This window comes from Pteropus alecto, unplaced genomic scaffold (genome assembly GCF_000325575.1).
Source record: "Pteropus alecto unplaced genomic scaffold, ASM32557v1 scaffold280, whole genome shotgun sequence".
Lineage (NCBI taxonomy): Eukaryota > Metazoa > Chordata > Mammalia > Chiroptera > Pteropodidae > Pteropus > Pteropus alecto.
This window is the reverse complement of record NW_006430057.1, coordinates 1,079,181-1,102,811: the sequence shown is the minus strand read 5'-3', so window position 1 is coordinate 1,102,811 and position 23,631 is coordinate 1,079,181. Positions and strand designations below refer to the sequence as shown.

Below are 23,631 nucleotides of genomic sequence, written 5' to 3'. Positions count from 1 at the left end.
AGTTTGATATACAGGATACCTTTGGGGAAAGATGTTTAAAAGGGAAAATGGGCATGCTGGCCTGATTCCAATTCAAGACTAGCCCTAGGAAAGACGTCAAGTAGTCAGGTTGATCATCGTCTCCCAACTGCCTTCCCACCCATCACTCAGGGTCCTTTTGGCTTTTATGTTACATGCAGAAAGTAGTGTATACTGATTAAAAGCAGGACTACCAGAGTCCAGATATTCAAGTTTAAATCTCAGCCCTGCCAGCTGCTAGTTGTGTGACCCTAGGCAGATCACTTAGCCCCTCCTCCCTTCAGTTTCCTCATCTGTAAAATGGGAATGATGATTGTACCTGCCTCCTCGGACTTTTGAAAGGTGCTTAGAATAGTGCCTGGCAAAGAGTAAATTCTTTGTACTTATTATCTATTAAAATTATCTTGCCTTTTGGTTGTTCAGGGCCCCATCTCCAACCTCCAAATCTTAACACTACATGGCTTGTTCTCTAGACCATTCTGTCTACCTGTCTTGCACTGATCAAAAGTATGTGAAGTAATATTTGTAAAATTATAAAATTCATACTGCTAGGAGGCTGGGAGCACAGTTTAAAACAACTTACCTCCCTTATTCTCATTTCTTTGGGAATTTCACGAAAAATCTGAAAAAAAAACCTAATTTTATTATGACAGTAAAATGGTTGATGATGACTCAATACAGTTCTACTTCAAGGGTCCTGAGGGAGAATAGGTTTGCATTTTAAACAGAGACATTTAATTTAGAGACACATTGCCTTAACTCACAATACTATGTAGAGGTGGAGACTGAAGATTTTAAGGCTCTTAAGGTCATAACACACAATAGGCAACTACTAAGAGTTATGTTATGCTTACAGTTTCCTCAAATTGCTTCAGGAAGAATGCTTTTTTTAATTTTTAACACAAGATGTGTCAGCATTGATCAAAAGACGGGAAGGTAAATCATAATTCAATAAATTTTTTTTTTAATATAGGTAGATAGAGGGATTGTTTATATTTTCACATTCATTTTAGAATCCTGTAGTCATTTCCTGTTACTGAAATATTTTTTGACCTTTAAAGCCTCTTTCCAGTTAGGGATATAAGAGTTAGAGTCCCCTCCATGATGATAAAGATGTTTTCTGAGTATCAGGAAGTGAGAGAGAAAGTTGTGAACATTTTAGATTTGGGTAAAGCATCATGAAACACTCTCCTCATCCCCATGCCCAGAGTGACTGGCTAGTATGCCATACAAGGAAAGAAGGGTCTTAAACTCTTGTCTGGCATTCTAGGTGATCCAGAGTCAGCTGTGACTGAGCTACAATGTGTTTGGCACAACCTGAGCTACATGAAGTGTACTTGGCTCCCTGGAAGGAACACAAGTCCTGACACTAACTATACCCTCTACTACTGGTGAGTATGGACAGGAGACTTACAGGAGAAGGACTGATTGTGATGGTGTTGGGAGCCTTTGGATATGACCTAGTTAAAAAAAAAGAACAGCCTATTTTTGGCACACCCAAGAAGATGGGCAGTTTGTTTCAGTGGAAAATGCATCTACTTTGGGGGACTACTTTTTTAAAAAAAATTACAAATAATTATAGATGCACGAGATGTTACAAAAAATGTATAGGGAGATCCCATATACCCTTCACCCAGCTTCTCCCAATGGTAATATCTTGTATAACTAGAGTATGATATCAAAATCAGAAAATTGGTGTTTGTACAATCCACCAACCTTATTCAACTTCTACCAGTGTTACATGCACTCATTTGTGTGTGTATGTGTATGTGTGTGTAGTTCTAGGCAGTTTTATCACATGTGTAGATATAAAATAGTTCCATTACCACAGGGATTCTTTGAGTTGCCCTTTTATAACCATTCCCACCTCCCCTCTATACCCCCTCCCCCTCTGCATCTTTCTCCTCCTCCTCTTCCCTAAGTCTCTAACCTCTAGCAACCACAAATCATGTCTTCATCTCTATAATTTTGTCGTTTTAAGAATGTTACTGGAATGGAATGATACAGCACATTTTTTTAACTCTGATTAATACCCTTAAGATTCATCCAAGTTGTTGTATGTATCAATAGTTCATTCCTTTTTATTGATGAGTAGTATTCCATGATATGGTTATACCAGTTTGTTTAAACTTTCATTCATCGAAGGATACCTTGGTTATTTTACTTTTTTTGTTATTATTAATGAAACTGCTATAAATACCTGTGTTGAGGTTTTTATGTAAACATAACTTTTCATTTCTCTGGAATAATGCCCAAGAATACATTTTCTGGGTCATATGGTAATTGCATATTTAGTTTTATAACAAACTGCCAAACTGTTGTCTAGAGTGGCTGTACTAATTTACATTCCCACCAGCTCTGTAAGAGTCATGGGTGTCTGCCTTAAAAAAGGAAAATTATACCATGCCCAGGGTTGAAAAGTAATTTAGCTCCCCATAAAATAACTTCTATTTGATATCTGTGACTATAGCTACAAAATTTATTAAATTTTAAAACTAATCTTTAATCGTTTCCTTTCCTTTAGAGCCTAGAATTATTGTCAACAGAACAAGGAAGAAAAGACCAAGTTAATCAATTCAATTCAATAAAACTTTAATTAGCACACATTGTGGATAAAGCACTGAATAAGCAACTGAGATAAGAAACATGTCTCTATGTTCCTAAAGCTTAAAATGTAGAAAGGGAGACAGAGCTCAACACAATTACCTATATAAAAAGAAGAGTGTATGATGAAGGCTGTTGCAGAAGTATAGACAAACTTGTGAGAAGCTAGTGTTGAGCTTAGGGTAGTGTGGCAGGGGGAGGCTGTGAGGCTTTGATGAAGGGGTGAATAGCACAGATGTGGGTTTTCTCAGAGCCTGGCATTTAGGAGTATTGTGAGGAATGGGGATATTTTGGCAGGCTGGTAAAGTGGGATATCTAGTGTTAGCAATCTGCTCTCCACATGGCCTTGTTCCTCTTTCTCTTGTTCATTCAAAACACTTCTGAGAGAATGGAGTGTGGAGGACCATGTCCAGGACTTCTGAAGCTATAAGGTAAACATGGCCTTTCATCCTGGAGTGTCCATTTTGCCTGATGACTTGATGAAAATTATTTTTGGTATATTAAAAACTCATGGCTAAGTCATAGAATAGAATGCAAAAGTCACATGAATTCCCGAATGAAAACCTCCAAAGTTACCTGGGTGTTTGCATTCACTTGTACCACAGGATACTCTTGGCAAAGTTGAAAAGCCCTGCAGGTGAATCCAGACAGCACTGAGATTGTGTGGTTGAGTGTGGAATGTTTTTTTTCTTACATAAATCATTCTCTTTTGAGGTTTTGTAATGTCACTTGCACACCTGTGGTACCTGTTGTTTTGCCTTTCCTTAAAACCTTCTTCAGTGGCTTCCTGGTGGCTTTGGGATAAAGTCCAAACCTTCAGCATGACAGGCAAAGCCCTTTATGGCCTAGCTCCTGTCAGTCTCTCTAGCTTAGTCTCATCTCCCTCCATGTACATCCCCACCCGTCTTGTACCCTACCATCCAGCCCACACTGCTTTCAGTTCCTCAAACCGACTCTTCAAACCCTCAAACAGAATAATGGAATTCAAACAGAAGAGTGGAACCATTCTATGTTCCCTTGCAGCCCATGTCTTGCCTTGTCCCCTTGATGCCTCTTATTTGTCCTTATCTTAGCTCAGACATCACTTCTTCTCCAGAAAGCCTTCCTTGACCTCTCGGGTCTAGATGGAGGCCCCATCATTGTTGTGTCCCATGGTACCTTGCACTTTCCTGTGACAGTACTAAGCACATTGTGTTGTCATTTCCTGTTTACTTAGTGGTAGCCCTCCCCAGACTGCAGTTTCCCTTGAGAGCAGGATCTGTGTCTTGTTTTCCCTAATGCCTGACACATGGCAGGTGCTCCATAAATAAGTTTCAAATGGTAGGATCCAAAGCCAGAGAATATTTGGAACTTGGGTGAGGACTTAGGGATAATCAATTCAGGAGCATTATAGTTCAGGAATAAAAAGAGAGGAGAATTGAGTTGCTCTGACTTCCCAAATAATTGCTAGTGAAGGGGCCAGAGAACGACACCTTAAAAAGAGTAGCCTGGCTCTGATGATATTGCAGTGAAGTCCACAGAGAGCTGTTACTACAGGCTTTTAAGAGATTCTTAAAGTTGGTAGCATCCTTATGTTTATTATGCTATTAAACCCTCTTGCTTTCCCTGGAGTCATTTATGGTAAAATCACAGGGAAGACCTTTAAAGAGTCTATGTCTATAGAGTGGACAGGGAAGAAAAGGAAAGAAGTCTTAAAACTGTGTCTTATTCCATGGCAGACTGCTCAGGAAAGTAACCCAGATATAGGAATCCCGGTGACACTAGAGGTGGATGGTGGCCTAGCCCTCGGAGTTCTTATAATGCAAAAATAGGAAAGTGCCTTGGGACATACACTAGCACAAACCAAGTCTTAGAGCAAATTGCAAAAGGGTCAGGCCTCCCCCATCCATAAATAAATTACAAAAAAACTGGACTGACCTATTTGAAATAGCAGTTTTCTTTCTCTGACTTGAAGTATTCTTCCTCCTCTAAGCTGATGTCGTGTCTTGCCAAAGCTGACAGCAGACGGTGCTTGGGCTGGCTTTCAGCCCTCAGTTGATGCCTTTGTGCAGAGCACAATCTACCATCATTGGAGGTGCTGCAAGAGGTCATCCCAAGAGAGTGGTGGTTCACTGGCACCCAAGGGGAAAACGATCAGGGATAGCACTTCTTGTCATACACATTACCAGAGTTGGTCAGCAGTGTGAACTCTTGTGTAGCGTCGACCTGTGCTGTCCAATATAGGAGTCACGAACCACATGTGACTATTTATATTTTAATTTAAATCAATCAATATTAAAGCAAATTAAAACTTAAGTTGCTCAGTCTTACTAGCCAATTTCACATGTGACTAGCGACTCCTGTATTAGACAGCACAAATATCAAACATTTCCATAATCCCAGAAAATTTTGTTGGACAGTGCTGATAAAGAGTCTGTATCTTCTGCCCTCACCATCCTGTAGCTTATTCTTTTCTGGAGCCACACTGCCTGGGTTCAAATCCCGGTTAAAGTGTGATTTGGGGCAAGTACCTTATTTCTGAGACTTATTTTTTATAATCTGTAAAATGGGAGTAGTAATAATAGTACTACTTCTTAAGGTTGTTGTGAGGGCTGCTATTGTATAAAAGTGTTTAGAATCATGCCTAACCATTAACGTGTAGAGTAAGCACTCAGTACATGATAGTTATATTGTTTTTTATTATTCATTCCCACTCCCTTGCAGATGTAGCCACTATAAATTTCAAGCCTTTTCCCCCACCTTGCAGGATTAGCACATAGCCCATACTTCCTCCTCCTCTGCTCTCCCCTAGAGAGATTCTTTCCAATCAAAACCACAAAAGAAAGGGAGACACATGGTTCATTCATTACCAGACACTTGGAATTGATTTATGTACAAGTTTAAATTATGTCAAACTGCCAGTTGTTCCCCTAATCCCCAATCAAAAAATGTAGTGTCATTTTGATGTTCCAGGGCAGTGACTAGTGGCACTATAGCAATAGTCTGGCATTGGAGGAGCCTGATCCTAATAGCTACAGACTAGTCATGCCAATGAATTTTAGGTACTTTCTTACCACATTAATCATCTTCAGAGTTTGGGAAATAGTCTTTCCTTTGCCCATTTCCTCCTTATGTCTGCATTGTGAGTCTGGAGGATTTCAGTGTGTGAATTTTAATAGGAAGCACCTGAATGCTGTCTATCTTAGGTTATCCAAACTTTCACAAGTCCCAAAATATCATCTATTCAAAACCAATATTTTCCCTTTTCTTATTTGTTCTAAATTACAACAAAAAAAATTTTTTTAAGTTTGTATCTGGGGTCTATGAGAATATGTAAAATACTCAGGGTCCAAAAATGAAAAAGGGATCTCAAAGACTGCCCATTAGAGGATTTCCTTTCATTATTTGAAACAAAAATTATCTACATTGTTTTGTTATATAACAAAAATGTCATAAGTGTCTTCAGTTTCTGTTTCTGGCTGTCGACAGAAAACATTCCAGGCCTGTCTGATCTAAAAACTAGCCAAAGCGGTAACTTATTTTTTAAAAGACTGTTTTCATTCATGAACCAATGGGGCCTACAACTAGGAGAAAAATCTTATGTACTATTTCTTAATAGACAAAAGCATTTTCTACATTGAAACATTTCTTTGCACAGCCTTCGAAGGATTAAACATATTCGATCTGAATTTTTCTTTTCTTTTTTTTAAGGCTTTTTTGGGGAGCAGTTCTATGTTTACAGCAAAATTGAGAGGAAGATACAGAGATTTCCCATATAGCCCTGTCCCCACTCATGTATAGCTTCCCGCATTAACAGCATCCCCCAGCAGAGTTTTACATACCAAGGGTGAACCTACATTGAAATATCATTATCACCCAAAGTCCATAGTTTACCTTAGGGTTCACTCTTGCTGTTGTACAATACATAGGTTTGGACACACGTAAATCGACACGTATCCACAATTATAGTATCATGCAGTATCACTGCTTTAAAAATTCTTTGTTCTCTGCCTATTCATACCATTCCCCAACCCTAACCCCTGACAACCACTGATATTTGTCTCCATAGTTTTACCTTTTCCAGATTGTCGTATAGTTGGAATCATACAGTATGTGGCCTTTTCAGATTGTCTTCTTTCACTTAGTAATATGCATCTAAGTTTCCTTCATGTATTTTCCTGGCTTGATTGCTCATTTCTTCTGAGGGCTAAATAATGTTCCATTGTCTGGATGTACCACAGTTTATTTTCCATTCACCCACTGAAGAATATCTTGGTTGCTTCCAGGCTCTGGCAGTGACAAATAAAGTGGCTATAAACATTTGTATGAAGGTTTTTGTGGACAAAAGTTTTCAGCTCCTAAAGGTAAATATCAAGGAATGTGATTGCTGGATTGTATGGTGAGAGTATGGTCAATTTTGTAAGAAACTGCCAAAATGTCTTCCAAAGTGGCTGTACCATTTTTGCATTTGCACCAGCAATGAGAGTTCCTGTTGTTCCACATCTTCACCAGCGTTTGGTGTTGTCAACATCTGGATTGGGATCATCTGATAGGTGTGTAGTGGTATATTTTGTTGCTTTTATTTGCATTTCCCTGATGACATGATGTGGAGCATCTTTTTATATGCTTATTTGTCATCTGTATATCTTCTTTAGTGAGGTGTCTGAAGATCTTTGACCCATTTCTTTAGTTGAGTTGTTATTGTTGAGTTTTAAGAGTTCTTTGTATATTTTGGATAATAGTCCTTTATCAGCTGTGTCTTTTGCAAATATTTTTTGGAGGTTTGTGGCTTGTTTTCTTACTCTCTTGATATTGTCTTTTGCAGAGCAGAAGTTTCTAATTTTAATGAAGTCTAGCTTATTATTTCTTTTATAGATCATACCTTTGGTGTCATATCTAAAAATTCATTATTATACCCAAGTTCATATAGGTTTTCTCCTATTTTATATCCTAGGAGTTTTATAGTTTCACGTCCCGAATTTAGGTGTGTGATCCATTTTGAGTTTATTTTTGTGAATAATATAAGGTCTAGATTTATTTTTTTTGCATGTGAATGTCCGGTTGTTCCAGCACAATTTGTTGAAAAGACTATCTTTGCTCCCTTGTATTGCCTTTGCTCCTTTGTCAAAGACCAGTTGACTGTATTTGTGGGAGTAGATCTGAGTTTTATATAGCCCGATTTGCAGCAGAATCTCCTGGAGAATTGCTGTCAAAATGCCGATTCCTAAGTCATGGGCAAAGCCTTCTAAGTAGGATCTTCTGGAAGAGGATTTGAGGAATCTGCATTTTAAATGACTACAGGTGATTCTGAGGTAACAGATCAAGGGTTTGGGACTCTTTACTCTTAGTTAATTTTTTAGATCATTTCCCTTTTTCTGGAGAACTTCTGCACAGTTCCCACTGTGGCTGATGATGTAAGGCTTGACTGTGTCTTCTGCTGGTTACTATAAAAGAGTCCTTTAATAGTCTAGACGAAAAAGTGTAATGAACACATTCTGTCTGCCTGTACTGTGCCAGGTGCTGATGATCACTGGGGAAAGGTATATGTAGAAGTTTTCAAAATGGAAAATAAGATACCAACAGTACTAGTTATGGAAGGCATTTAAAGCCACACTTAGAAGTAAGACACTTAGTGTGTTCTGGAACTTTGATCTGGCAGTGATTAGAGGGAACTGATAATGAAGGTCCAAGAGGTCAATCTGGAGAAAACATGAAGCCTGAAGTGATTAGGACATGAAACAGGGTGAGGGCAATGGAAATTTCACAGGAGAGAATCCAAGAAGCTTTATAAAGGAAGAAATAACAAAATTTGGTGATAGACTATAGGGAAAGGAGAGGAGGAAAGGCAATTTCAAAGGCTCTAATCAAGGAGCCCAGAGAAAATGAACTCTGATGGAAATTGAGAAGGTTAGTAGAAAAGGCAGTTTGTCATGGGAGAGGAGGCATGTGTTTTGGACATTGAATTTGAGGCAAGATAGAACACTCAGATGGAGCAGTTGGAAGTCTGAGACTGGATCGAAGGTGAGAGGTCAGGACTGGGTATCCCCAGTGTAGAAATTCTAGTCAAGAGATGGAAGTGATAAGCTGTGGGTGAACAGATGACGGAGTAAGAAATAGAAATGTGCAGAGAGCTGAGGACTGGATGGGAACCCTCTGAGAAGAGGAGAAGGGAGAGGAACAAGACAAAACAAAGAAGGAACAGACAGAGGAACCAGAAGAGAACCATGGAATTCAGCAGATGGGATATGTTTAAGAAGCATAAAACTTCTCATCCTGGCCTCATAACATCTCATATACAAAAGAGGAAAAAGAGTCAGGACCCCTATACTTTCCATAGCTATTGGAAGTACCAGTGTTCATAAAAAAGGAATATTTATTTCTTTCTAGAGTATGAAATAGAGCCACATAAAATAGAGTTCTAGAAAAAGCTATCTTGACATGTTGCAAACATCGCTTTTCATGGACATCGTCAGTATTTAAAAACAAAACAAAACAACAAAAATATTTCTGCCTTTGTTTTTTGAATATCTTGTTAAAAATAATGCAGAAGATTGTCTCATTTTATCTTGTAGGCATAGCAGCCTGGGAAAAATTCTTCAATGTGAAAATATCTATAAAGAAGGTCAACACATTGGTTGTTCCTTTACTCTGACTAAATCGAAGGATTCCAATTTCGACCAACACAGTGTCCAAGTGATGGTCAAGGATAATGTAGGAAAAATTAGACCATCCTTCAACATAGTGCCTTTAACTTCTCATGGTAAGTTTTAGAAATCCTCTTTGCCAGTGTGGATAAAGTGTTAGGTCTTTAGAGCAATCAATACAAATAATAAAAAAAAAATGATGATTTTGGTGGTTTTAAGGTCTTTCCAGACAAAAACAAACAAACAAACAAACAAACAAACAAAACAGTTTCTATACCTTTCTTTGATCTTTTTTAAAGTACCAAGCTTGGAACTTTTAATATTAACCTCATGTGCCACATGCTTTCTCCTTGTTTATTCATGAATAAGCTGAAACTGAGAGCAGGCAATTATAGAACCAAGATTGGAACTCAGGGTCTCTGACTCTTAAGATGTACTCTCTTATACTAATAATACATCATCTGCAGGATGATGCTATAGAATAAATATAATCAAATATACTCCCTGAATAATCTACCTTTTGGTTAAAAGAAAAAAAGCTTAAATTGGAGGTGGAGTGATTGGGTTGATATTCAAATTATCTAACATTCTGGGTGGCCCAGGCACTGATCAATCAGAAAGGCCAGTGCAGCCAAGAATCAGCTATTAGAAAGAGCCCTCCACTTGAAAACAAAGGTCGTAGCTTCTTCACTTTGGACAAGGCATATACTCTTGTTAAGTATTTTTTACTTATCTGTAAAATGGGCTACATAGTCCCTCTTTACATCAAGGGATTGTACAGTTGACCCTTGAACAACACAGGTTTGAATACTATACTGAAAGTGAAAAACGGTAAATGCATTTTTTCTTCTGTGTGATTTTTTAAATAACATTTTCTTTTCTCTAGCTTACTTTATTGTGAGTACAGTATATAATACATATAACATACAAAATATGCATTAATTGACTGTTTATATTATTGGGAAGGCTTCTGGTCAATAGTAGGCTGTTAGTAGTTAAGTTTTGGGGGAGTCAAAAGTTATATGTGGATTTGTGACTGAGTAGGGAGTCGGCTCCCCTAATCCAAATGTTGTTCGAGGGTCAACTGTAGTAAGGTATAAATGATGTGAGGTGTATAAAAGTGTTTTGTAAATCTCTAAAGCAAACTACTATAAGTATCATGTTTATTTATCTATCGTAATACCCCAACAGGGATCTCAGGTTCTGGCTAAATGGTATACAGAAAATGTATAGGCAAATAATCATGAATTGACAAAGGCTCCCAAGTCTGTGAGCAAAGCACTATTTACTGCCTTTTCAGATAGTCATGGAAGTAAATTCTAATAGTGAACAAAGGCAGCTTAGTTTGTAGGCCGGGAGAGTGAGGTCTCAGTAACTTGCCAAGTGGGATCACCTGAAGCAAAGCCCTCCTCTCCCTTGCTTGGCAAGTTGTCCTTGAGAGACCTTTTAAAGCTCATTTTGCTACTTTTCTTCCCAGAGATGAGTGGTGACATAAAAGGAGATCTTTCTCAGCTAGATGACGTCTTCAAGTTATTTTCTGTTAATTATCCATTTTCTTCTCTTGACATGGTCGTAAGCATAGTTGACTTCCAAAAAAACTAAATTTATTAAGCTAATTTTTTGCTTTATTTTAAATTATGGTTATAATTACATAACATTAAACTTAACATCTTAACCATTTTTAAGTGTACTATTCAGTAGTGTTAAGTATATTCACATTGTTGTGCAGCTCTCTAGAACATTTTTCATCTTGTAAAAATGAAACTTGGTGTCCAAAAACACTAGTCTCCCTTTACACTTCCCCTAGCTCTTGATAACCACTTTCTTACTTTCTGTTTCTATGATTTTGACTGCTTTAGATACCTCATATGAGTGGAATCATATAATACTTGTCTTTTTTGTGATAGGCTTATTTCACTTAGCATAATGTCCTTGAGGTTCACCTATGTTGTAGCATGTGACAGAGACTAGGCTAATGTTTTAATTGTGATCTTTTACTGGCACAAATGAGTGACAGCTGAGAAAACCCCTTGTACCTGGTGCCTCTTGTTACCCATCAGGTGGAGGCACATCTGGACCCAAGCACTTCTTTTCTTTATTCTCTGTGTTGCAGCTGTGGATGTCCTGATCATGTTCTAACCTGATGCAGGTCAGAGTTCCTGTCACCTGCCAGCAACCCAAAGATGTTCCTTAGATCCATTTTTCTAGCAGTTTAGAATAAGCTTCCTACATTAATCGTGGTTAATCAGAAATCTAGAACTATATATCTGATCATGTAAGTCCATTAAAAGTATCAGTCCTATTTTGATTTAACTTTGTGACCTTCTTTATCTCTGCCCATATACATATCTCATTAAAATAAACTCTGGAAGCTAATTTATATTCATCTGTTTCTATCTTTCAGTGCAACCTGATCCTCCACATATTAAAAATCTCTTTTTTCAACATGGTGACTTGTACGTGCTAGGGAAGACTCCACAGAATTTTGTTAGCAGATGCTTATCTTATCAAATAGAAGTCAATAACAGCCAAACAGAGACACATTATATTTTATCCGTAAGTTTTTTTTTTATCATTTTTATTTGAATATTTTTCTTTCCCTTGAATTTCTTACAGTGTAATAAAGTATCAGTGAAATGATACTTTGGATTTGGCACATGATGATGATGAAACTTCTTGTCTGAAATAGGGTGGTGGAAAGTTTGAGGTTTTATGATAGATAGTACTGACTGCAAGATTCAAACTCTACATTAATGCATTTGCTCAACAAATTTTTATTATGTGTCTACCATGTGTCAGGCATGCGACACCTGACAAAATTTTTTTCCATGAAGCTTACCTACTAGAAAAGTACGTAAATGAGCAAGCTAATTTCAGAGAATGGATACTATGAAGATAATTAAACAGGGGGATGTAGTAGAGTGATGGGAGGGCTTAAGAGAATACTGGGTAGGCTAGTCATCCTGAGTGATGACATTTGAGATGAGACCAGAATGATGAGCAGAAGCTAGTCATGTGAAGATCAGGGGTTGGATGAGACAGCAAGTACAAAGACTGAGGCAGGAATGAACACGATGTGTGTGAGAAACGGAAACTGGTGCGGCCTAAATATATTAGGAAAAAATGTCTAAGTATGAGACTAGGGTCAGATCAGGTAGATATTTGGAGGCCCTGGTATGGCCATTCAGTTTTCTTGGAGTTTGTGGCAACTGAAGTAGTCAAATTTGAGTAGTCAGTATCGGTTGGATTATATACAGTTCTGCTATTTGGAATCTAATACAAAACATGGGGCATAACAGGATGTGACATAACCTCAGGGCATCAGTTTCATTGTTACACTTTAGAGGTTACAAATCGGACCTCAAACATTTTTGTATGGACCATGAAGTGGGGTTTTGTTTGTTTATTAAATTTCAATTTTTTGCCCAGATTTAAAACTGTGGTACCTGAGGAGTGTAGTTTCCATAAGGTGGCGCCTCAACACCACAGGGATTGTGCCATTCACTTGTGTGCCACCTGCCTGGGCCTTGTATGCACTTGAGTTTTAGAGGTTAGAAACCAAGTGTTTTATATTGGCTTTTAAAGAAGCCCAGCATCTCACAGGTAGGCAAATTCCTTGGCTCAGTTGTCTTAGCTCATCGTGGGAGTTTCACAATATAGATGGTCCCCAACTTACCATGTTTCAACTTATGATTTTGCAACTTTATGATGTTGTGAAAGTGATAAGCATTCAGTAAAAGCCATACTTCAAATTTTGAATTTTGATCTTTTCCTGGACTAGCAATATGTAGTACGATACTCTCTCGTGTGTAATTAATTTTAGTTACATGCTTCAAACATTCATCAGGCCCAGTGTGCTTTCAGCTGTGTGCATTAATAGTGAGGACCCATACAACCATTCTGTTTTTCACTTTCAGTACAGTGTTCAATAAATTATATGAGATATTCAATACTTTAATCTAAAATAGACTTTGTATTAGATTTGCCCAACTGTAGGCTAATGTAAGTGTTCTGAGCATGTTAAGGTGGGCTAGGCTAAGCTATGATGTTTGGTAGGTTAGGTATATTAAATGAATTTTCAATTTATGATATTTTCCATTTACAAAGGGTTTATTGGTACACACTCCCATCATAAGTTGAGGAGCATCTGTGCTTTCTAAAATAAGCCAGTGTTGACAGGCTGTAACTCCAGAAGGAGTGACCAGGTCTACAGCTGAGCAGAGCTCTTCTGGGCATTTGCAGACGAATCTGTTTCTGAAATAGAATAACCATGATGTGGACCAGAAACTGGTGTCCCCATATAGTATTGCAAAGGGAAAAAGCAAAGGACTTCCAAATGAGGAAGGGGTGCAGCTTGGATTTCCAACTAAGTGAGCTATCAGAAAGCTGAAATATACTTGACTACTCCAGCCTTTACTGTTCTTTTCTGTCAAATCCTGAGACACATGCTGCTGGTATTACTCATTTGGCACTGAATTACGTCCTGCTAGATACCCTGACCACATGTGTAGGCCTTTTCTCTCCACTAAAAATATAAGCTCCTATAGGGAGGAGTTAGGTAGTATTTACTTTGTGCTGTTCCTGCTATTAATAGCAGCTAACATGCATTAAACTACTACTATGTAGGTATTTTAATAAGCATTAAAAACCTTAAAGATCTAGATCCCGTCATTTTGTCCCCATTTTACAGGTGAGAAAACTCAGTCTCAGAGGTTACTTCTAAGATCACATTTCTAGAAAGTGGTAGAGTCAAAATTTCAGCAAAAGTCTAACTCTAGTGCATTTGTTCTTAACCACTGAGGACCACCTCAGTACTTCCTCTTAATAATAGCCATCATTTATTGTTTATGATATGCTACAAATATATTCTTTTGTGTACGTCTTATAAAGTAGCTCATAATAATTCATGAAAAAGGTTACATTTTATTGAGAAACTAAGGCTCAGAGAGGTTAAGTAACCTACTATAGGCCACACAGCTAATAAATATGACTTCAAAGGTTGGTTTCCATGTATTAAACTTTGATCAAGAATATCTGATATACCACCCTTTGCTTAGTCATCACTTAATAAATTTTTGTTGAATTGAGTTACCATTTTTACAAATTTCTGAACCAAAGAGAACACACATACTATGGAATTTATCCACCTAAGTTAGAACTATAGTCTATGTGGAATTAACTCTGTTTATACACTTGAGTTTAATGTTCTCTCTCCTAGCTGATGGTTACCAGATGCTTCCTCCCCTAGAATGTCATCAGCTTTATGTGTGCTCACCGATCTTGAGCTCTGCTGGTTAGACCCTTTTTTTGTCTTTTTGCTAAACTTTTTGAGGAATTATTTTGCCTGGTATTCTAGTTAAGAGGGGGAAATAGGCTGGAACTTGAACTGGTACCATCACATGGAGGCTGTGGTCAGAGGTCGCTCATAACAGAATCATAAAGTAAGGAATTACTTGACCAACCCCATCCCTGCAAATGGTCTACTTGGTGCTCTGTGCTCTTGTTTTCCTTTTTTCACAGAGGTATCTGAGCCTCTGATGAATAAACCAAGAGGCTTTACATTTAAACAAATTCCCAGAGCCTTCAACTGACACAATGATTTGCTGACTTTGGAATATTAAAAAAAAATTTTATATATAGGAGATGGTCCAGGGGAAGGAGGACATCAGCCTACAACCCTATTGCTCAAGTACTAGTTGACACTTGTGACTTCTCAGCAGGCCTCTGATTCCAAATGGGCGGCAGTGGGGTACAGTAGCCCCTGAGTGGTTTTTTCTCTGCCCCTATATGAAGTATTGATAGGATGGCCCTTCACTATTCAGTCGGCCTTTCAGCTCTTCACAAATGCTTGTAGAAACCATTTAGTGAATGACATTGAATGCCAAAATTCATAGTTATGTGTTCTGGTCTATGACCCATGTTTAAACCTTTCTTTGATAGCTGACTATTTTTTCCAGCTTTGTTGAGGTATCATTGACAAGTTAAAATTGTATATATTTAGTTTATACAATGTGATTATTTTCAAGGTATACAACTTGTTGATTTAATATGCATATACATTGTGAAATGATAACCACACTCAAGTTAATTAACACATTCATTCCCTCACACAGTAACCTTTTCTTTCTTTTTTTCTTTTTTTTTGGTATTTCAAGTAAATAATACAGTATTATTAACTACAATCACCATATTGGACATTAGTTCCTCAGAACTTATATGTGTAAGTTTGTACCCTTTGACCAACATCTTCCCATTTTCCCTATCTTCAGCCTCTGGCAACCACCTTTCTACTCTCTGCCTCTATGAATTTGACTTTTTAAAATTCCACATATAAGTGAGATCATATAGAATGTATCTTTCTCTGTCTGACTTATTTCACCTAGCATAATGCCCTCAAGTTTCATCCATATTGTCACACATGACAGAATTTCCTTCTTTCTCATGGCCAAATAATATTCTGTGGTATATATGTGCCACCTCTTCTTTGTCCATTCATCTATTGATTGATACTCAGGTTGCTTCCATATCTTGGCTATCGTGAATAATGCTGCAGTGAATATGGAAATGCAGATATCTCATCGAGATCCTGATTTCATTTCCTTTAGATATATACCCCAAAGTAAGATTGCTGTATAATATGGTTTTTCTATTTTAACTTTTATGATGAATCTTCATACTGTTTTCCATAATGGCTGCATCAATTTACTTTCCCACCAACAGTATACAAGGGTTCCCTTTTCTCCATACCATCTCCAACATTTGTTATCTCTTATCTTTTTGATGATAGCCATTTGAACAGGTATGAGATATCTTATTGTGGTTTTGATTTGCATTTCCCCGATGATTAGTGATGTTGAACATCTTTTCATGTGTCTCTTGGCCAGAAGTAGATTAGGTAACAGATTTTCATGTGTTGATTATTTTTACTCAGTTTTGAAATATTTGCATTTCAGGAACTGATTATCTCTTTATATCAGACAGCAAATGATTTAAATTGTGTGGAGGAGAATTTTGCATTATACTTCCTTTTATGTAACGCAGTCATTTTTGATATATTCTCTACAAGGAAGATCGGTCTCTCTATTTCTTTTTTTTAACTTTCAATTAATGTACTATAGAAAAATTATACAAATTATCACATAGAGTTCAACAATTTTTCATAAGTAATTTCACAAATTATTTTTCACTTATATAACCAGCACCCCAGAAACACCATCGTGACTTTGGTCACTACCCTCCCAAAGAGCAACTGTTATCTTGACTTATGATCCCATAGATTAGTTTTGTTGCCTCTTTTTAAACTTCATATAATTGAATTATAGAGCATTTACTTTTTTGTGTGTCTGTGTTCTTTCATTCAGTGTTATGTTTATGAGATTGACTGATATTGTTGCCTGTGGTTGTAGATGGTTCATTCTCATTACATTCATTCCATCATGCCAATATACCACATTTGATTTATCCATTCTCCCATTAATGGACATTTGGATAGTTGCCATTTTAGACTTTTATGAATAGAATTTTTATGAACATTTGCATACTTACCTCTGGTTGCACATGTGCATACATTTAGTTTGAGCATATATGGGTCACAGGGTTACATCTGATTCTCTATAGGGGATAATACCACTTTTCCAAGTAGTTGGGCTAATTTGCACCATTAAGAATAGAAGTTGAGAGTGCTAGATCCTTCACACCCTCACCAACACTTGGTATTGTCTGGTAGATGTGTGTATCATTATATTGTGGATTTAATTTGCATTTCCCTGATGATTAATGAAGTTGAACACTTTTTCATGTTTATTGGCAATATGGATATCATCTTGTAAAATGCCTATACAAGTCTTTTGCCTGGTTTTTAAATTAGGTTTTCTGTCTTTTCCTTATTAAATTGTAGGATATATGTATATATGTGTGTATTATGTATAAATATAAATATATGTTATATAACATGTGTATACAAGTCCTTTGTTAGAAATTGCAAATATCTTCTTTCACTATATGCCTTGTCTTTTAATTTCCTTAATAGGATATGTTTTGATAAACTGAAGTTTTTAATTTTAATATAGGTGACTTTATAAAAATTTTTCTTTTATGGTTAATATTGTTTGGTCCTATTTAAGAAATCTTTTCCCACTTCAAGGTCTTGAAGATGTTCTGTGTTTTTCATCTAAAAGCTTGCTGTCTTTATGTATTTATTTGTTCATTTATTTCAACTTTCACATTTTGATCCTCAGTCCATCTGGAATTAACTTTGTAAATAGTGTGAGGTGGGGGGTCAAGATTCTTTTTCCCATATGGATATATAATTGACTCAGAACCATTTATTTAAAAACCAACCTTTTTTCACTGCACCTGGTTCTCTTTTAATGGGATAAAAGGAAACCTTGTTAGAAATGGTTGAACAATGTAAAGTATGTATGGCCTTTTTAAATTTGAATTTATTCTTTTTTTATATTTTCAAGGTTGAAGAACCTAAATGTGATAATTTGGAATTTGAGGGAAACCTGGAGGTCAGTAAATTTCATTTTAGCTATTTGGGCTTAAACTCATAAGAATAATTGGGGGTAGGGCAGGGCAAGCATAACCTAAATTTGAACTGCTTTGAGAAAAACAAACTACTTTGTTTTGTGTGTTATTGCCATTTTTTTTTTCAGGAATTAAAGTCAGATAACTTGGATTATAATCCAAGTCTTAATCATATATAGAATTTGGCAGATAATTATATTTAGGATTCAGAAGCAAAGAGAAAAAACTGATAATATTCCTTTTGTGTTTTTATTTTATATCTAAGGGTACAATCTGTTTCTGGGTCCCTGGTGTTCTTCCTGATACTTTGAACACAGTCAGAATAAGAGTCAAAACAAATAAATTATGCTACGAGGATGATAAACTCTGGAGTAATTGGAGTCCAGTGATGAGTATAGGTAAGAGAAGAGGATTTTATTACAATTTAAACCATTGATATATGGAAACTAAGCTGAAGCAGAACATAGGATGGGGAGAAAGGACCGTTCTGCATTCTTAATATCAATCAAAGAGTATTACAATTGAATTATTTTCTGTTTAATTACTGTCATATCACCCAGCATTAATTTGCAATATACAGTTCTAAAAATTCACAACCCAAATGCTGTTTTCCTCTCTTCTGCTCTGTCTCCATCTTTTTCAACAACCTGAACAAAAATATAGAAGGCAGGCATAATTAAATCTGCAGATTATACAAGGCTTAGAAGACTAGCCTATATGCTGGTGACAGAATCAAGAGTAGAACAATGACCCTTAATGGCATTTAATAGACATAAACCTGTATCTAGGTTTGAAAAAATCAGTTTCATTTATACATTGAGAGGCTGAATAAGCCATGTGCCAGGCTCAAGTATAGGATTGAAAAGATCTGTGCTTTATGAATGTGTGTGTTGTGGGTTGGGGTATAGGATTTTATTTGACTGCAAACTCGAAGTGACTCAATATTGGACCCTTAAGCATCCCCAAGGCATATGTAGTCATAGGCAGCAGTGATAGTACAGCACCGAGAACAAGGGAATGCTGCAGGTTGGGGCGCAGTGTTCTGGTCACATCAGAAGTGTGCTGTATTCATTCTGGGCACCACATTGTATGTGCTGCATCAGCAGACTGGAATATATCCTTGAAAGGGTAATCAGGGTATTGAATAATCTCAAAATTTGGGGAGTAACAGTTGATGAAGTAAGCTTGAGGAGTCATGATTGCTGAATTCCAACATTTGAGGTATTATCAGGTAGAAGAGGGAATAGGCTATCTTTTTTGTTGCTTCATGGAGCAAAATAGGACCAACTTAAGGACTTTCTAACAGCTGTCTAACAATCAGAGAGATAGGTCGTTAAGGTAGTCAGTTCCCTATTAATTGAGAGACTGAGCAAACTATGTGCTGAATATGGTTTTATTAGTTATCTATGGTTGTATAACAAATTACCCCCAAATTTAGTGGCTTAAAAAATACATATTTACCATCTCACAGTTCCTGTGGCTCATGAATCTGGGCATGGCTTAGCTAGGCAGGTACTTCTGGCTCAAGTTCTCTCATGAGGTTACAGTCAAACTGTCAGCTGGTGCTACTGTCTCATCTGAAGGCTTGACTGGGGCTGGAGAATCAACTTCCAAGCTCAAGCTCACTACTAATGTGGTCACTGGAAAGCCACAGTTCCTCTCTGGCTGCTGGATGGAGGCTATAGCAGGTTGAATTGTATCCCCTCAAAAGATATGTTCAAGTCCTAACTCCTGGTACTCGTAAATGTGACCTTATTTGGAAATAGAGGTTTTGCAGATGTAATCAATTGAAATGAGATCATACTGGTTTAGTGCAGACCCTAAATCCAATGACTAGTATTCTTATAATAAGAGAAGACATACAGAAACAGACACACAGACACACAGGGAAGACCATGTGAAGATAGAGGCAGAGATTGGAGTGATGCAGTTGCAAGCCAAGGAACAGCAAAGATTCCTGGGAACCACCAGAAGCTAGGAAGAGGCAAGGAGGGATTCTTCTCTAGTACCTTCAGAGGCTCTGTTGATACCTTGATTTTAGACTTTTAGCCTCCAGAACTATGAGAGAATATATTTCTGTTTTTTTAAGCCAACCAGTATGTGGTGATTTGTTACAGCAGTTCTAGAAAATTAATACAGAAGCCTCCCTCAGTTCCTTGCACAGGGCTACCTCATGACATGGCAGTAGCTGGCTTCCCCAAGTGAGTGATCCAAGCAAGAAAGCATGTATGAGAGAATACCCAACATGAAAACCACAGTCTTTTATAACCTGATTTTGGAAATGATATCACTGTTGCTATCCAGTTCTTTACAAACGAGTCAGTTAGTTCAGTCGGTCCACCCTCAAGGGGAGAGGATTACACAAGGTTGTGAATATCAGGAGGCAGGGATCATTTGGGGTCATCTTAGAGGCTGCCTGACACAATGATGCTAGGCTCTGATGATGCTTCCTAGATGTTCATGCCCTAGAGGAAAAGATAAGCAAATAAATAGACCTATGACATTCTATGTATTAGGTGTAGCAAGGCAGTTAATGAAATGTTTTAGAATTAGACAGTGCTGGATTTGAGCCCTGACTCCATCATTTACTAAGCCCTTTTGGATAAGCCAGCGAACCACTCTGAGCCTTATCCTTTTCAACTGTATAAATGAGAGATAAATATCTATCTCTATAGCATAGATAAAAACATATAAAAGCACATAGTATGGTATCAGGCATATAGTAGGTGCTCAGTTAAAAATAGTAGTAGTGGTAGTTGTTAGGATTATTTTACGCGTTCTAATTGTATTAAGTAACCAATAGGAAATGATAGTCACTGTTAATGAGATGACGTATTTAACAGATATAACATCTTTGTTAATAGTGTCTAAAACCAGTTAAGATATCCTGGTTTCAGATAATCCTTAAGATGTTTATTCACTCGTGGAATTTTAGGCACCAGAGCAGGGCTTTTTTTTTTTTACTATTAAGATAATGGAAGATAGGATAATTGAAGAGTTTTGGAAAATAGGTTGGGGTAGAGGGCAGAAACATCTGTGACCTCACTAGTCTAATAGAGCTATTGCTTGGTTTATTTCTAAAAGTTATATTTCTCATATCTTTCTGTTTGCTTTCCATTTTCTAGGTAAGAAGGCCAATCCCACGTTCTACATAATCATGTTACTCATCATTCCAGTAATTGTTGCAGGTGCAATCATAGCCCTTCTGCTTTATCTAAAAAGGTAAGGCAGCTATCCAGGCACGTTTGACAGTTTCTGTTAGCCTGGTTACTGTGGTTATTACTCTTTGCACAGGTGTTTTATGTTTGCCCAGTACATTAGAAGTATTTGGGCTATAACTGACTTTTGGTGGTATATCATGGCAAAGAAGTATTATCGTGCCCATTTTCTGGTGTGGAAATTGTTGGATGTGTTTCCCAGAGCTATGCTCAGGCACTGCTCTCTTTGCATGTGCCTAATTTATCAGCAGTTGGTAGCTGTTGGAGACCATTGTTAGAAATGGATACCATTAATAATTAAATTACTCATATGGTATGAATGCAAAGTAGGTTGTTACTTAATGCTGTAGGAAAGAGAACTTCACCAGACTGTCTGTGATATATGTTACTCATTCCTTGAAAATGCTTTACTTTATCTCACCATAGAGGCTGGTCTTCTGCTATTATTTGCTCTTTCAGTAAATACCTATGGTTGGAATAAAGTTATTAGCTGGGCCCAGAAACAATATTTTATCATATGTTAATAGTTGTTCAACATACATTTGAGCGCTAGTCACTATCCTAATTGCTGGCGTTACAGAAGTGAACAGGACATAGTCCCTATCTATGTTCTAGTGTGAGGGATTATCTATATATCTATGTCTATATTTATGTCATATATATATATATATATGAGAGCATATATATATACATATATATATGTGTGTGTGTGTGTATATATATATATATATATGTATACACATACATATATATACAATAAATACTATGACTTCACATAGCGTGTAGTAAAGCTTTGGGGGTTTGTGGGAAGAAAAGCTAGGAAGTGAGATGAGACTCATGCTATATAGGATGGCCAGGGAAGGCCTCTCTGAGAAAATGACATGTACGGAGAGACTTTAAAGGAGTGAGATATTCAGAGAAAGAATGTTCCAGGCCAAGGGAACAGTAAGCTCAAAGGCTCCGAGGCTAGAATGATCTTCCTGTGTCTTGTTGGAGCAGTGTGTGCAAGGGAGCGAGTGACAGGAGATGAGGCTGGAGAGGATCCCAGGGTCAGATCATGTAGGCCATTGTGGGGAATTGAGATTTTATCCTAAGCATGATGGGGAGACATTGAAGAGTTTTAAGCAAGGGAAGGATGTGATCTGATTTACTGTCATGAAAGATCACTGTAGTTGTTGAGTGAAGAATGGGCAAGAATGGAAGCAGGTAGTTTAGGAGGCATTGCAGTGTTGGCAGGGGTGGGGAAGACAAGGGTAGCCTAGGTTATGTGGTTGGCAATGGAGGTAGTAAGAAATGGTCTGATGTGAGATATATTTTGAAGGTAGAATTGATAGCACTAGCTGATGGCTGCTTCTCTGTGAAGGTGTGGGGGAAAATGGTTATTCAAGGATAACTCTTAGATTTTTGGCTTCAGCAACTGAGTGAATGCTAGAGCCATTTACTGAGGTGGAGAAGACTGTGAGGACAGCTAGCTTTAGTGTAAAGATGGGAACTTCAGTTTTGAACATAAGTTTGAGACGCCTATTAGATATCCAAGTAGAGCTGTTAAATAGGTAGTTGTATACATTAATCTAGGGATTTATTTAAGGGAGAGATCTAAAAATTGAGAAGTAAGAAAAAGAAAAAAAAGAAAAAATAGGAATGTACCCTGTTCTCAGAAGATTATTTTCAAAATTATAAACTGCAACTTTCCATCTGGTCTATGATAACTAAAACATTATTGTTATTTAAATGATAGGGTATCACACACAATCATAACTATATGAGATGATGGATATGTTAATTACCTTGATTGTGATTATTTCACAATGTATACATATATCAAAACATCATGTTGCATACCTCAAATATATACAATTTTTGTCAGGTATATCTCAAAACATTTTAAATGATAAGATATAAGTAGACTGTTTATCCTAAGAGCTCTTTTGCTCTACCCATCTTGATGCTCTTTGGACATTGATTTCTCAGATTGCTTTAGAAATTTCTTCACAACCGCTCTATCACTAAAGATTTGTGTGCCATGTCTTTTGTCCAACCCTTCTTTTAATAGATGCTCCTGTTTGGTAGAAGATTTGATCAAAAATGTCTCTGTTTTCTTAAAGGCTCAAGATCATTATATTCCCTCCAATTCCTGATCCTGGGAAGATTTTTAAAGAAATGTTTGGAGACCAGAATGATGATACCCTGGTAAGCATTGACTCCATGAGATTAAAAAAAAAATTTTTTTTGAGGCTATGGGATTTAAAACAATTTTTGGTAAAATATGCATAACATAAAATTTATCATTTTGACCATTTTAGCTGTACAGTTCAATGGTGTTAATCATCACTATTTTTAGAATTTTTCATCATCCCAAACAGAAACTGTGCCCAGTAACTCCCCATTATCCTCAGCCCTGGTAATCTCTATTCTACTTTCTTTCTCTCTGAATCTGCCTATTCTAGGTACCTCATTATAAGCAGAATCCTGCAATATTGTGCCCCTTTGTGTCTGGCTTCTTTCACTTAGCATAATGTTTTCAAAGCTTTTCTTGTGCTTACTGACCATTTGTATGTCTTCCCTGGAGAAATATGTTTGAAGTCTATTGTATAGACTTCTTTCAGAAGTCTATTGAAGCCATTTGCACAATTTTTAAT

The 23,631-nt window shown here is 37.1% G+C and overlaps 1 protein-coding gene across 1 annotated transcript in view; it reads left to right on the top strand.

Annotated features, from left to right (window-relative positions):
• The window catches only part of IL13RA1 (interleukin 13 receptor subunit alpha 1), a 51,795-nt gene that overhangs the window by 12,292 nt on the left and 15,872 nt on the right, over nt 1-23,631 (top strand). Inside the window, exons 4-10 of the mRNA XM_006904708.3 lie at nt 1,289-1,409; nt 9,174-9,361; nt 11,650-11,801; nt 17,711-17,758; nt 18,040-18,172; nt 20,900-20,996; nt 23,098-23,182. Of these exons, the coding sequence (XP_006904770.1) occupies nt 1,289-1,409; nt 9,174-9,361; nt 11,650-11,801; nt 17,711-17,758; nt 18,040-18,172; nt 20,900-20,996; nt 23,098-23,182 (824 nt within the window). The remainder of the gene's footprint in view (nt 1-1,288; nt 1,410-9,173; nt 9,362-11,649; nt 11,802-17,710; nt 17,759-18,039; nt 18,173-20,899; nt 20,997-23,097; nt 23,183-23,631) is intronic.